General features: G+C 52.0%; 1 protein-coding gene across 4 annotated transcripts in view; it reads right to left on the minus strand.

Moving 5' to 3' along the window:
* CenG1A (Centaurin gamma 1A) overlaps positions 1–15467 on the minus strand; it is a 625830-nt gene that overhangs the window by 37704 nt on the left and 572659 nt on the right. Inside the window, exon 1 of one of the 4 annotated variants that reach the window (XM_071670693.1) lies at positions 7587–7988. The exons of the other annotated variants lie outside the window; for them this stretch is intronic. Coding sequence (XP_071526794.1) covers positions 7587–7632 — 46 coding nt within the window. The 5' untranslated portion in view covers positions 7633–7988. Of the gene's footprint in view, positions 1–7586; positions 7989–15467 lie in introns of those variants that run through there. 4 annotated transcript variants of the gene reach the window in all.

Here is a 15467-nt window from a genome sequence, read left to right on the forward strand (position 1 = left end):
AAAATCGTTCTGAAAATCAACCACCATACAGACCAAAGTGCTCATGCGCAGCTGTGTGTGTGTGTGCGCCGCCCCCCACACCCCGGGCCCCTCTTCCCACCCTCGGAATGCAAACAACTGGACAGGGAATATAATCAAAGATCAGCGAAAACAAACGGCGCTGCTGCTCCTCCACTCCGACCCTACCTCAACTGACAGCACCCCAGCCAAGTCGACGGCTGAGGACGGCACATCAAAACTTCACCTCAGCCCCTGCTGAGACTGCTTGCAAGGCCATGTATGTGGTGCGACACCACCAGATAACTGAGGGGAAAACGAACGTCTGTCTATCTGACGTCTGTAAACAGTACAACACACCTCATCACTACTGTCGAACCTCTGTCTATGGAGACTAATACCTCTCCAAACCTTGTGTGGAACGCAACCCAATCAATTTATCTCCCCCCCCCAAAAAAAAAAATATAAATAAAACCAATTGTTCTTTTTGGTTTGAAACACAACAATACGTAACAGAAAGACACTGGAAATTCGTTGCCATAAACAAAGCAATTTATCTAATTGGAGTTACTGCATGGTTTTCCCTAAGTGCCTTAAAAAAAATGAACAGGAAACGAACACCCACTTCAAAAACAGAACCACACATGGTTGCTTTTCGGAGCCAATTTCATGAGGTCCATCTGCATATTTAACACGCTACATCAGAGGCGATCTCATGGTGGAGAGAAAAACAAAAAAGGTGTTGGAATGTCTTCTATTACGCAAGTGGGGAAATTCTTGCGCCCGTCCCCACGCCACCAAGAACGGGAGGGGCGTGGTGACGGCTTGGGGGGAGGAGGAAGGGCGGCTGAGAGGGTAATGATGATCACCCGTCGACGTAGGCGGCCCACAGAACACGCCGCCCGAGGGAACCCCCCTCAAGATGCCGACCTGGTCCTCAGGGGCGTCGTGGCAACAAAGGCGGCTGCTGGGAGTGAGTAAGTGTGTGTGTGTGTGTGTGTGTGTGTGTCTGTGTGTGTGTGTGTGTGTGTGTGCCATCACCTACCCCACCCCAAGGAGGAGACGGTGGCGTCGGCCTCCTCCTCCTCCTCCTGACCGTCCCTCCCTTCCTCTTCTCTGATTTTCCCTCCTGCTGCTTCCTCCCAAGGGGCACGTCCAGGAGAGGCGGAGGGAGGAGGAGGAGGGACGCGCGCGCGAGACGACAACACCAGAGGACACGTCTTCCCCTACATGTGTCCCGTACTGTGGCTTGACGCACCGCCATATGTGTCGCGTTACGTCTCGCTGGGTCGACAATGAACGAAAGCTCAGATAAAGAGAAAAAAAAAATTATCTTTCCGGCTTTTCGTACAGTCAGAAATATGTGGATAAGAAAATATCTATATTTATACATGGATAAGAGACTATATATATATATATATATATATATATATATATATATATATATATATATATATATATATATATATATGGATAAGAGGATGTCTATATTTTGAAATTCATCTCTGATCCGTGCCGGAAGAGCGATTCAAACACACATACACACACAAAAAAAGGTCTTCTCGCTTCTTTGCATACGGGGACAATCTTTTTTTTTTTTTTTTTTAAGAAGGAAGCAATTCTTGGGTTGAATAGGGGGAGCAATGGGGCAAGGCAGGAGCTGCGGTAGTCAGGGGGTGGGTGGGGAGGAGAGGAATGGGAAGATCGAGGGGGTGATGGGTGTGGGTGAGGGTGGGTGGGTGGGGAGGAGAGGAATGGGAGATCGAGGGGGTGATGGGTGATGGGTGATGGGTGGGTGGGTGGGGAGGAGAGGAATGGGGAGATCGAGGGGGTGATGGGTGATGGGTGGCGGGGTGGCGCTCTGGGCGTAACTCTAGAACATCCTCACCCACGATCGCCCTCAGCGATTTGGCTACTTCAAACAGTCTCTTTGATCTCCACATCCCCCATCCTACTGCACCACGCACCACTAACCAACCACTAAACTACCCTTGGAAATACCCATGTACTACTCCAGGCTCTCTACACGACACATAATATCCCTGTTGCTCCCCATCCACGCAAACATAACCCCATCTATTTATCATTCAATTAGTATATCTTCCGTTCTACCTCAATCCTTCTATTTACTCCATTCCCCCATTAACTCATGCACACAGCACCGCCTTTCACCACACACACACACACACACACACACACACACGTCATTCATCCTTTGCTTTAACCCATACTCATCAACACCCCAACCCACAACATCTATCCCATCTACCCCACACACACACACACACACACACACACACACACACACACACACCGCTATCCGACCATACGGAGAGGCAACATCGCTCAACTGAACACCGTCTCACCCAAATCTGCAGACGTTCCTATCAGCGTCCCCCACCCACCGTCATCTTACATCAACCCAACAAACACTAGAACCCTGTTTCCCTTCCATCTTTTAAAAAGACTGTCGCATTCCCTGGGCGTCCTGCCTTCGTTCAGCGCATGTTGAGAGAGAGAGAGAGAGAGAGAGAGAGAGAGAGAGAGAGAGAGAGAGAGAGAGAGAGAGAGAGAGAGAGAGAGAGAGAGAGAGAGAGAGAGAGAGAGAGAGAGAGAATCAGGATCAAAGCGGCAGGGAAAGGTAAAGCAAGGAAGTGAAGTAGACCCAAGACCTCAATACAACTTCGTCTCTCTCTCTCTCTCTCTCTCTCTCTCTCTCTCTCTCTCTCTCTCTCTCTCTCTCTCTCTCTCTCCCTCCCTTGCCGGCGGTAGTGAAGGTCGGCGGCTGTACTCGGGCTCCTCCTGACTTATCGAGTGGAAGGAAATGGCCTCTTCAGCCCCTGCCTCTCCCCGATCTCCCTCCCTCCTTCCTCCCACTTCCAAGTGCAACTTCAAGCAGCTCCTTAACTCCACCCTGGTAACTACGGTGGCTTGAAAAAAAAACAAACTCGTTCGTGATATAAGGGGTGTAGTAGATGCGTGCGAGAGGTGGTACGACATGTGGTGGCGAGGATGGGAGGGTACCACTGGAGGCTTATGGGGACATCTTTATATTGCCTGTGGTAATGTGCGCCTGGAGGTGTGGTGGCCTGCCCTGTGACCACAACCACACCCATCCAGAGGGCATGAGTGAGACCCGACAGCTATCACCCCAATGCGTCTCTACACCCAAGTAAGACTCGACAGCTGTCACCCCAGTACGCCTCTACACCCCAGTGACTCGGGGTGTGTGTGGGGGCGGCAGGGCTGCTTCTCCTCCACAGTGAGAGCTGGATGGTGCAGACGAACCAGTACCGTCTGGGGGGGAGGGCAGTGAAAACTAGTGGATAATACTGGGGTAGTACGTGGTCAGAGGGAAGATTTAATGGGAGAAAGGCCAGCCATGTGGTTCCCATTCATCACCACAGTTTGGGTCACTATGGTCTTTAAATAGACATGGGAGGGGGGGAGGTTAAGGAGGCAGGGAAAGAGGTTGAATGAGTCCACCTACAAACGATCGATTACAGGTCAAGACAATCTTACAATCAGTAATGATATCTCACGCTTGCTAAGCCACTGGTTGAACCCGTGAGCACTCTTCCCCTTGCCATCACGACAGAGGGTCATCATTCAGCTCCCAGCCCCAGCCAGCAGGAACAAACAGGGGGGCAACAAAAGGGGCATCGCCGCCGAGATAAGCAGCGATCGCCGGCGGCGGCGGCGGTGGCAAGAAGCCGTCACAGCTTCCACACTTCCGGCCGGCGACGTCACGTCGACCCGAGGCCTCCCTTGACCACACCGCCTCCGTCTGGCAGACCCCTGAGGAGGCGATGCCCACAAAAGCAACTCCTCGACTTCCCCACCCAAAGTAAAAATCACGAATCCCCGATTCGAATCCTTCTGATCTTCGCTCTTCGGAGCCATAATCAACTAGAGGTGATCCAGATTGTGGCGGGAGGGAAGCAGCCCTCTGTGGTGGGTGGTGACTCGGGTTATATAAGATCGGCCGAGGCAGCCAGCCACTACAGTTCACAGACACCTCACATCCCCGGGTTCTGCTCGACAACAAACTCACAATACCTGTCGCAAATCGTCCTCGTCCTTCACGAAACACTACCTCGGCAAACTTATGAAAGGAATAGATGTTCAAGATCGTTCTCCCTTCATAAACCAGAAGCGTCGAGTTAGAGGAGAGGCCGCCACGAATGGCGCAGAGGGGAGGGGAGGGATTTTATAATGAGGTGGTCGAGATGTGGAGGCGACACGTCCGCTGGTCAGGTCAGGTTACGTTGGCTCGCTGGGGTCACTTACACCGCGGCTGCTACCCTCCCAACACCGCCCACCTGCGCCGTTGCTGTCCCACCACCATAGAGACAGAGCACCATACACCAACCCAACTATTTTTCAGGACCTCACTATACTGCAGGGAGAAGACGGCGTCAAAGGAAAATCTACGATTTGAGGCACGACAAAGAAAGCAATGATGGGCCCTGGGGCGGGTTCAAAGGGACGGGTTTACATACACCCAAACAACGGGGATAAAGTCAACAGACTCTCACTCAAAGACCACTTCTTACGGTAAGGTAGGTCAAAGGACGACCTTAAGGGTACTGGTGGTAGACTACGGTAGATGTACGCGGACGGATGACAATGGAGGAAAGGGGGCGATGTAATCTACGCTGTTTTAATATCCAGCCGAGGGCAACCACGGCTGACCGGCCCCACACACACAACACTCCGACGACGAAAACCTGCTGACGAACAACACAGGAGGATACCATCATTAAGGTACAATGTCCTAAAGATTCTGGTTGAGATGACACCCTTCATGGCCGAGGAAAGTAAGACACGGAAGGTGCCATAATCTCTGGGGTTATATATCTGCCCCCGTAGACGGCCCATCCACAGAGAGACGAAGGCATCGAGGGGAGCCTGGCTGCTGTAGGCACTACAAGACCCCCTGCCCCAGCACCCGTTTAGAAAGCCGGACGGGGGCGCGGAGCCGGAACCCACCTGGTCAGTTTAGAAACTCCAGCGTGGTTACCTTCCTCCGCCTCCAAGTGCTCCCTCGAGGATCTCATCTCACCAACACCTGCTACGGCCACGCCTTCGTCCACTCCCTCAGGCTGCTCTCCAATCAAACAACTGCCTCGAAGCGAGGAGGCTCTAGATAACCGGAGGCTTTTACAGGATGTGTTCCAACGTTGTGCTCGACACGGACGCAAACGTCGTCAGTACGTTTCATCACGTAACGCAATCACACGTTCCCAGTGCCTCGATCTACGTCGGGTAAAACGTAAGAGAGTGAGATAGGGGAAGTCGACGAAGCTGGTCGCTGCATCGACAAGCAACGACCAGCTTCCAAAGAGGCGATCAACTCTCCGCTCCGACAGGACACCAACCACTCCAGCGGGGATGAAAGTTACCAAGATTTTGCATCAGCAGTCCCCAGAGGCCTCACTTTCCACACACACACACACACACACACACACACACACACACACACACACACACACACACACACACACACACACCTGCAGCTCTTGCTATAAATAAAGCATGTGAAGCAAGGAGGGAGAAAGGAAATGAGTGGTGGTGGTGGGGAGGGAGACAAAGTAGAACAGACTATCAAAGTAGGCACCTCATTATTATAGCAAATATACTGGGAACTCCTGATTAGTAAATGGCTAGGTAGGTACACCAGTAAGCATGGAGGACCGTGTTTATCACCGCGTCTTGTGATGGTCCTATTGGCTCGACATTTTCCTGTGTTGTCTATGTTAACACATCTTCAAGACCAGAATGTTTGGACGGTAAGAATTTCGAGGAAACAAGAGTGCCACCCCATAACAACGGCTCTTAGTTCAAAGAGCTTCAAAGATGCAGCGAAATGCAATTCAATTCAACTTCAATCCTTTATGCCTTGATAGAGGAAAGGGATCTTAGTAATATCACTAGGTACCACAGCTTGACATGTCGACTTGTTTTTTTTTTTTTTGGAACGCACCGTGAAGCAGGATGTGGTGGTTACGTAGGCCTGCGGACCGCGACCTCCGGGTGAGAAAAAAAAAAAAAAAAACCAGATCGAACCATGGGTTGCGAAGACCTCCGAAACCATCGCAAGGTATACCTAAGGTAAGCTAAGGTCCCAGACCCAATTGTGGGGTTAGAAGACCTCCGAAATCAACGTAAAGTATACGTAAGGTAAGGTAAGGTTCCAGACCCACAGTTGTGGGGGTACAAGACCTCCAAAACTACGGTAAAGTATACGTAAGACAGGCGTCCTGTTGAGGTGGCAACCCTTTCCCGCCTGGCTCATATCTTAAAACATCTCTACAGAAGCAAAATTTCTCCATCACGTCTTCTCCCACCACTGTCCACTAAACTTTAACACCGCTACGTATGTCATGTTAATATCAAGTCTGTTCTGGGTTAAGGGCAATCAACAGTGAGTTTTTACACCAACCTATGAAATCACTGAACAAAGCCAAGTCTACTGACCTGACAGAGGCAAACGAAAACGCGACTCGTTGGTCACAAGTCGTGACCTTGAATGCCTGGATACACGAGAACAACGAGTCAAACTAATAGCACAGGACACTGTGTATCAAACATACCTGCATGGCTTTCTGTAGTCTACTGAAGTCGGTTAACCTACACACAATTCAATCAGCGCATTACTTTGTCCGCCACTCCACATACCATGGCAAGGGAAGGAAAACACAGGCGTTAGGGCACAATTCAGAGCACATAATTAATACAGAGATTCATGTGATGTGTTACAGCGGTTACATCTATCAGGTACACGGACTTACAAAAGCCAGGGTACAGAAATAGCACGTCTTTAGGTACATCCGTGTCGATATAGCAGCTTCGCTGCTCGTGAACCTCAAGTTGACCTGGAGGCCTGGGGTTGGTGGGAGGATAGGGAGGCACTGTGTTATGTAGTATTCTGTGGTACGATCACATGGCTCACCTCATAACCTACTATGAGTTCTGCCAACCCTACGAGTGCGTTCTTGCCTGCTATATATATATATATATATACCCATGACCCATCTCAACCCTGGCACTCTACAGCATGACAGTGTCATGGTCACACATTCCTCTTGTAGGTACAATACGAGTCTTTCAGTGGGATGAGAACTGTCGTACAACCTAATGCTCGAGGTATGTGGGTATTTCGGCATCTCGGCTGCCAAGCAAGGTCTTCGAAGGCGCACGAATGAAATACATCCTAAACAAGACGTCGTGTTTGGGGTCTGACTCGAAACCTGGTGGTCGACCCAAGCAACTAACCTGGTGGTCGACCCAAGCAACTAACCTGGTTGGTCGACCCAAGCAACTAACCTGGTTGGTCGACCCAAGCCACTAACCTGGTTGGTCGACCCAAGCCACTAACCTGGTTGGTCGACCCAAGCCACTAACCTGGTTGTTGACCTCAAGCAACAGAGCAGCGTGTGCTTGAGTGAGCTGGAAATGCTAAGAGAAAAACCTTCCCTCACGCTACACACACACACACACACACACACACACACACACACACACACACACACACACACACACACACACACACACAAAACCTCCGCAGGCACTTCAATCCTTCTTACCCATGATGTTGACGCGAGCGGACTCCTTTAGGAAAGGGATCTTCATCGGGCAGTGAGTGCTGCGAGGAGAGGGCTCCCTCGGGCAGTGAGCGCTACGTCCTTGAGTCCCGTCGGAGGAGCGACTCCCGTCAGCACGGAGGAGGAGAAGAACTGTTCCCCTCAAACTAACACTTCATAATCCACGGAACGACACGGGCTTCTGAACCGCCGCACACGCGTGCACTAAGCCGACAGCACGCAAGACTCGGACGTCAAGTCACAGTGACACGAAAGGGAGGGAGGAGAGAGAGAGAGAGAGAGAGCACACGGGAGGTATGGGTTATTGTTAACTGCGGTCTCCAGTGAGGGGCAGGGCTTCGGGCGAGAGACCGCTGCTTCCGCTCTGACTCTCCGTTGGGGACTGGCAGAGAGCTTGGGAGGGTCGCCGGATCTCTCTCCCTCCCTCCCTCCCTCTCTCTCTCTCTCTCTCCCCCGTCCAGGGAGGTGGAGGGGGCCGGCCCGGCTCAGGTCCCCGGCCAGGTCCCCCCCCACTCCCCCTTATCCGCTCAGCACCGCCCCCTCCACTACACACACACACACACACACACACACACACACACACACACACACACACACACCTTCTCACGCCGTCACTCTTGATATAAACACAAGAGCGACATACTGACGATTCTCAGCGAGAAAATGCAAAATGCATCACGTACTAGAGCGACGTCTGCCATGACCGTGAGAGAAACGCCTGGCTTTCGATACACAAAACTACAATAATACGTCTAGGCACTGAATCCCCCCATCCTCCACCCCCACCCAAGCTACACACACTACGTCAACGCGCGTCTGACGACCCAGACTGGCCCTTGGGCAAGACGTAAGCCAAATCGGCACGATCGTCACACACAACAACATCAACCTCGCCGCCGGAGTCCAACCCCACTTACTTCTCCAGCTTAATGCATTCCGGGCGTCGGCCCTGCCCCCGGGATTGTGAGCGACGGCCAACCTAACGGAGGTATTACGAAATCGGTTCCACCTCCCAGTTTCAAAGTGGGCACATGAACAGGTACGCATCTATTTCCTGTGATGCCATTCATGGACTTTAAATACTCTTCTGTTTTGGTCATATACATATATATACAGAGCGTGGAACTCGGGGCCTTCCGGCCTCTATCACCGTTCGGTTCCACACGTCACCACCAACGTATACCCACGCCTCACCCTACCGGGGGATAAAACACACCACCACCACCACCGTTATCTGTCCACACCATTCTATAATCCTCGAGACCACACCCGCACAGTCATCACGACCGTTCAAACGGCATCAAGTCAGTAATCAAAAGCTTAAAAAACACACGAGTCGTCAGGACTCCCACGCATGTCTACGTCTGGCGTGAGCCTCGGCACTAAAAACGACTCTCAAAACGCTTCCATTAAAAGCCACGTATCACAGAACCCAGCGAGCTACTCGCTCACACTCCCGTCCGCTAACTTCCCTTTTTCCTCTCCCTCACCTCACCAAGATGCCCAAGAGGAGACCTCCTCTGGTCTATGAGACGCCCCTCCGCCCTACACACAATATGATTCTAAAGAATACAAAAGAAGACTGAAGCTAAGGTCTTTCTAAGTGGTCCTTAGACCGACACCCTCCCGTCTTTACGGAAATAAAAGGGAGGAAAGGTAACCCACCCCTTAGTGAAATCTTCCACCTCGTGATACAGCACCACTGTTGCCATCAATGCCACAGAAGTCGTCAATGTTGATACCCACCGCCACCAACAGGCATCAACGCCTCAAACCATCGTCGTCGCCGGCGGCATCATCATCATCATCATCATCTCCTCCCCCATCATCAACGGTGTCACCAACGCATCAACAGCCAAACGCAGTTAAGCATCAATACCGCCACTGGTACAACACCACACCATCAACGCCAACTATCGTCATCCATACAGTTTCTACTTCGAGAAAAGAGAAGCAGAACCTTCACCAAACCTCCTCTTCCTCCTCCACTACATCCTTGGTCACTAGGTGCATCCCACGTCCCGCAACACTTGCATCGAGGGAACACAATCAAAAATAAGAGTCGGTGGGACCGCAACACACGCAACACAGCTGGAGAACAACAACAACACGGTCCATCCCCTCGCTGCCTGCCCAGGGCCTTCCTCCTCCCCCCAAAGGGAGTCCACCTACCGCAAAAGTCATCCCCGCTCGGCTCCATCTGTTCCACACACACACACACACACACACACACACACATATACATATATATATATATATATATATATATATATATATATATATATATATATACATGACACCATTTTGACTTATGCATTGGGGACATCTCACTCTTTTGGGGTCAACTCGCTAGCCATCCACCATCCCACCTTCTCAATCTTTCCCTCGCCCTCTGCGTCACTGTCCTGCCCTCCACCTGCACAGAGGAACTTAGGATGCTCCTACTGTCCTCGACCAGATAAGCGTCGTCGTAGATCGTCATGTTCTCTCTTACCTCTGCCTTCCCTCCTCCTCTGCACCCAGGCCGTCTAGAGGGACCAGAAGGTGGGGCGGAGGAGGAGGAGGAGGAAGCCAAGGACAGACAGACAGACAGAGAGCTAGAGACGAGCGACGTACGGGATCTATCCTCCCGTCCCGTAGTCGGGGAAGCGACTACGGACGCGTCAGTGAGGCAGTCCAAGACGGCACTTGCCACAGCACAGGGTCAACCTGCGCCACAAAGTCCCACAACAAACACAAAACAAAACAAAATATGTTGAGGGGGAAACGGACCTGCACCGATGCATCACTGAGAAACAAGTTTCTTTTTTTTTTTTTTTACTACTATGATGGAAGAGGTTACTGTCATCAAGACTGGGGAAAAAAAAAAAGAAGAGGCTTGAGCTCTAAGGGGACGACCTGATACACGCGTCGACGCCCCCGGGGCTGACCGTGAAAGGCCACGTGTGGCTCTTACCACGTGAGTGTGAGAGTTCAACAGGCCACGTGTGACTCTTACCACGTGAGTGCAAGAGTTCAACAGGCCACGTGCGACTCTTATCACGTGAGCGTGAGAGTTAAACACTCAGATCCGGGTTGCCCCGAACCTCATACCACCGACATACAAGCAGCAGTGGCTCCCAGGCCTAACGAAGGGCGACACACCCTGTGAAGGAGGAGGCACGGACGAAACGAACCCATGGCGAGCGGGGTTTTCATTCCGACCCTGACACACTCACCCAGTCTCGCATTTTGTTTGACTTCCACGTAATAATCCTATATATTGCCACTGCTTTCCCCTCTTTTAGACCTTAAAATATCGCTGTTAATTCAAATACACCACCAAGCAGAGAGAGAGAGAGAGAGAGAGAGAGAGAGAGAGAGAGAGAGAGAGAGAGAGAGAGAGAGAGAGAGAGGCGATCACAATCATCAGACTTCACGTCCCAGCGCGGTGGTTCATTCCTCCGGTCCTCCACCCAAGGCCTCTCTCTCTCTCTCTCTCTCTCTCTCTCTCTCTCTCTCTCTCTCTCTCTCTCTCTCTCTCTCTCTCTCTCTCACCCCTCCACCATCACTATCAATAACAACAACACAATGGAAGGCACGCAAGCGCCACCTAGGTCGAGTGTGATCTCACAATCTAGCCGCGTCCCGATAAAGCCAGTCTTATCATCGCCCGGGGATGATCAGTTATCTTTAGTACGGTAACACAACAGAGACGTGTCATCACATAACAGCGTCCCTGAGGGGGCGGCGGAGGCGAGGTCAAACGCCCGCTGCAGGGGTGAGGGGGAGAGACCGATGTCTGACCTTTGTGTAGGTCATCAACGCTAACAACACAGGAGGGCTGGCTATCCACTCACTCGATAAGATCATCAATTCAAAGTAAAAAAAATACGAATGAAAAGGAGAAAAGTCAACTATAGATGAAACGGCACTCCCCAAACTACACCACAAACAACAACATTAGCCAAACTACACCACAAACAACAGCCAAACTACACCACTAACAACAACAGGTCGTCAAACTACGCCACAGACACCACCACAAACGAAAAGGGTCCCAGCTGGAGCGACGCTCGTCTTCGTCCTTAGGCAGACATACTCCTCTCCACCAGCTGGGCTGACCATCCCTGCTCCCACAGACCAGCCCTCGAACGTGACCTTAAAACTCATTCCCATGGACGGTACAGCAGAGCATAATCAATCCCTGGCGATCTCTGCGTGTGGGGTGTGGGTGGTGGGGGACAACTGTGGGTGTTTTGTGTGTGTGTGTGTGTGTGTGTGTGGAGGGAGGAAGTGTTGGTGGTGGTGGTGGTGGGGGGGGGGGGAGTGGTAGGCGTGGAGGTAGAGGAGGAGGAGGGGGAGGCAGTGTGCGGACGTGGGAGTAGCGACCAAAGTCGTACGTGTGTCGTCACTTCAACTTCGCGATCGTTCCCTGTGACGTGTTCCCACTGTACAGACTTGGCAACCACCCCTGGCGCTCCTCCAGCTGCTGCTCCTGCTGCTGTTGCTGCCAACACACACACACACACACACACACACACACACACACACACACACTGTAACTAAACGGGATATAAATGGCAATCACAAAGAAAAAGACTAAGACACAAAACAGGTTGGCTGGTTGGTTGGTTATTTTGGACCTTTAGGCCTATCAAGTGCGGGGGTCATTAGGCCCGTCGATGTCAGGTCATTACCAACCCCCCCCCCACCCCCACCCATCCCCCCAACAGAAAAAAAAAGGAAAAACAATTAAAACATCTTCTTTCAAGTGTTCCCAGACAACAACCAGATCAAACAGACTCTCACTGCATATCACTGACCTTTAAGGCCAGAAGAAAGATCTTTTAATAAGAAGCCTGGGGGGCCACAAAGACCAACAAGCGCTTCAGCGGCTCCTGTCTGTCCCCTTCACGAGCGCTTAAGCGGTAGGTTCTCCCTTACAGCTGGTCATGCAACACAGAGTGTGGTGGTGGGGTTGGAGTACACGTGGGGGGTGAAAAATAAAAGCCAGGTAACGGACAAGATCTGATAGCCTATGACGAGGTGTTCTGCTAGAGGGTGGTAACAGTGTCTTAAAACACCTCGTAGATGGAGACAGGACAGTAGAACGATGGAGGAGAAAAGAGGAGGAAGACAAGGAGGTTCCTTCGCATAACGAGACTTGTACGTGGTGATGACGCAAACCCCCCACTCGCAGTGCGATTGTACGTGGTGGTGATGACACGAGCTCCAAACTAGTCGAACTCATAACGTGGTTTGTAGGTGGTTGGCGTTGATGCCTGCCTACCTTCCTCCCTCCTCCTCCCTCACAAAGCCTGACTCACACGCACGTAAATTCTGACCAAGTCCGTCGGGACAAACGACATCTGAGAACCGTATACAATCGACCTCCTCACTTCGTCTCTGCTGACCGGGAAAGGGGAGGCAGTCGGGACCAACACACGGCCTGCCTTGCCAGATTGCTGGCTCAACACCTATTCCTAAAGGCAACGTAACTTTACTATGGGTATGTGCGGGTATAATATGTATTACTAGAGGGTAATATGCTGGTATACGTGATGCTGGTTGGCAGTAGGGGGATGAGCCTAAGTGTTGTGGGTGTTGAGGCCACGCTAGGTGGATGATCAAGTGGAAGGTATAGCTTGACCCATTGGATCAAGTGGGAGGTGTTGAGGAAGACCAGGTGGATCACCAGGTGCGTGACTACCCATGAGAGTGGGCAGCGAGGGAGGAGTGTGCCAGCCAGGAAATCCACATCAGCGTGGGTAGACGGCTAGGGAACTCGCCAGGCCCTTTAACCCAAGACCTTGCAACACACACACACACACACACACACACACACACACACACACACACACACACACACACACACACACACACCACTGTATCCCATCTACGCCAACTATTCTCAAATGTACTGAACCACCTGAACACATCTTAAGCTCTACAAATTTGGACGTCTGGCTACGGAGAAGTGTTTGCGAGTCTGTATACTAGCCAGAACGCTACCACAAGAACGTAGCTGTTGTTCCTGCTGCTGCTGCTGCTGCTGCTCCCCTGCCCCTGCCTCCCCCTCATGACTTACGATCCTCTCCCCTCCTTCTCTCCTCCCCCTGCAACCCGTGACATTACGGCTGCCACCCCCGCCAAGCGTGGCCATGGCGAGTCAAGGCGAGGCAAGGCGGGGGTGAGGGCCGCCGCCCCACCTTGGCCTGCGGTGGAACAGACTGGCATGCGTCATGCTCAATAGCATTCCACGCTACACCCACGCCACGCAACACAAACCCGAACCCCTTCCCTCAACGTGGAACACACGCTAACACGCCCTCGATACCAAACTCCCCTCCAACACTACTCCTACAAATACCGACGTTAAGGTTAACCTTAGAAACACACCTTTAACGACACGATACACTCGCTCGACAGGACCAGAACACACGCGTTTCCGCGACACCTACCCGTTTTTCTTCCCTTCGACGACGCACGATGGATGTGAGCAGAAGGGAAGCACCGTAAGGGGTTCTTTCTTACCTGGGACAGTTCCCTCGAGCCAGGTGTGTTCGTAACGGGATCTCCTCCTGACATCATACTGTCCTCGCCCTCCTCCTCCTTAGGAGACTTCAGCACACACGTACTCTAAAGGGTTTCTGAAGCCTGTACCCTCTCTGGTAATCATCACTAATGAAGGACTGATTAAAAAGGATTCTTGTGTTTTTCGAACTCTCTCATTCAAGATCTCACGTCCCTAGTTGTCTTTCCTGTAAGGGTACTTCAAAAGAATCATTTTCGAACTGTTATTTGAGAGTTTGATGTTTACAGATGCCAACACACGTGTCAGGGAAGGCGATGTCGCACACAGATGCTGGCTAGTTCAAAGTGAGAGGCTGACGGACCACTTCACGATAAAGCTACGTAATATTTGCTCTTAAGAAGATACCGGAGTAAGAGGAGGAGGAGGTGGTATGAGTCCCAACCATCAGTCAGGAAGTTGGGGGGAAGGGAGGCCGTCCGGCAACTTCAGGTGTTGTGCAGGTTCATATGTGACACACTATAGAGGACCAGCCAGAGACCATCATCATCACCAACAACCACGCACAACCTCGCACAACCACAACCTGTCTTCCACTGCTCGTCTGACGTCGGGTACCTGGTCTTCCTGTTATCTAATCTCTCGCGACGGAGCTATGATACCCGTAACACCAGGAGGAGGAGGAGGAGGAGAAGGAGGAGGAAGAGGAAGAGGAAGAGGAAGAGGAAGAGGAGGAGGAGGAGGAGGATGGAAGGAGGGGAAAAGGCTGGACTTCAGAACACGGCGATAAAAAAGATTTTCGAAGCGCCGCTTTTCCCGTGCCTTTTAACCTGCTCTGAGGGCGTCTCGCGGGCGGCCGAACGACTCTCACGTCTCGACCGCATCACACGAACCCGTGCAGGACGTTAGGTCCAAAAAGCAGGCGAGAGTGTCCAGGGGTGCGGGCAGGCGCGCAAGCCGTGACAGTCACGGCGAGTGACCAAGGTGAGGCAACAGGTTACCCACGTCTTGCACCAAGTGACGAAACAGGAAGTCCGCGTCACAGGTGGCGGGCAGCCAAAGCACCACGCGGGCGTGACGAAGAAGTGACGGAGGCGGAGGAGGAGGAGGAGGAGGAGGGGGAGACGACGCCGAACTATAGGCTTGGTTTGATTCCCTTCGCGCTACATCGACCTGTGTATTCTGGTGTATGAGTAACTCCTGAGAGAGATAGAGGTGTGTGGGCGTGGGGGCACATCGGGTGCTGGCTGGTTCCCTCCCTCCCTCCTACTGCTGTTGAGGGAAAGGAAGCCTTACTCCGGCAGGTTGTAGCGACGGGCCTGCCAGCCAGCCTGCCAACACCGCCGACC

This window comes from Panulirus ornatus, chromosome 15, assembly GCF_036320965.1.
Source record: "Panulirus ornatus isolate Po-2019 chromosome 15, ASM3632096v1, whole genome shotgun sequence".
Lineage (NCBI taxonomy): Eukaryota > Metazoa > Arthropoda > Malacostraca > Decapoda > Palinuridae > Panulirus > Panulirus ornatus.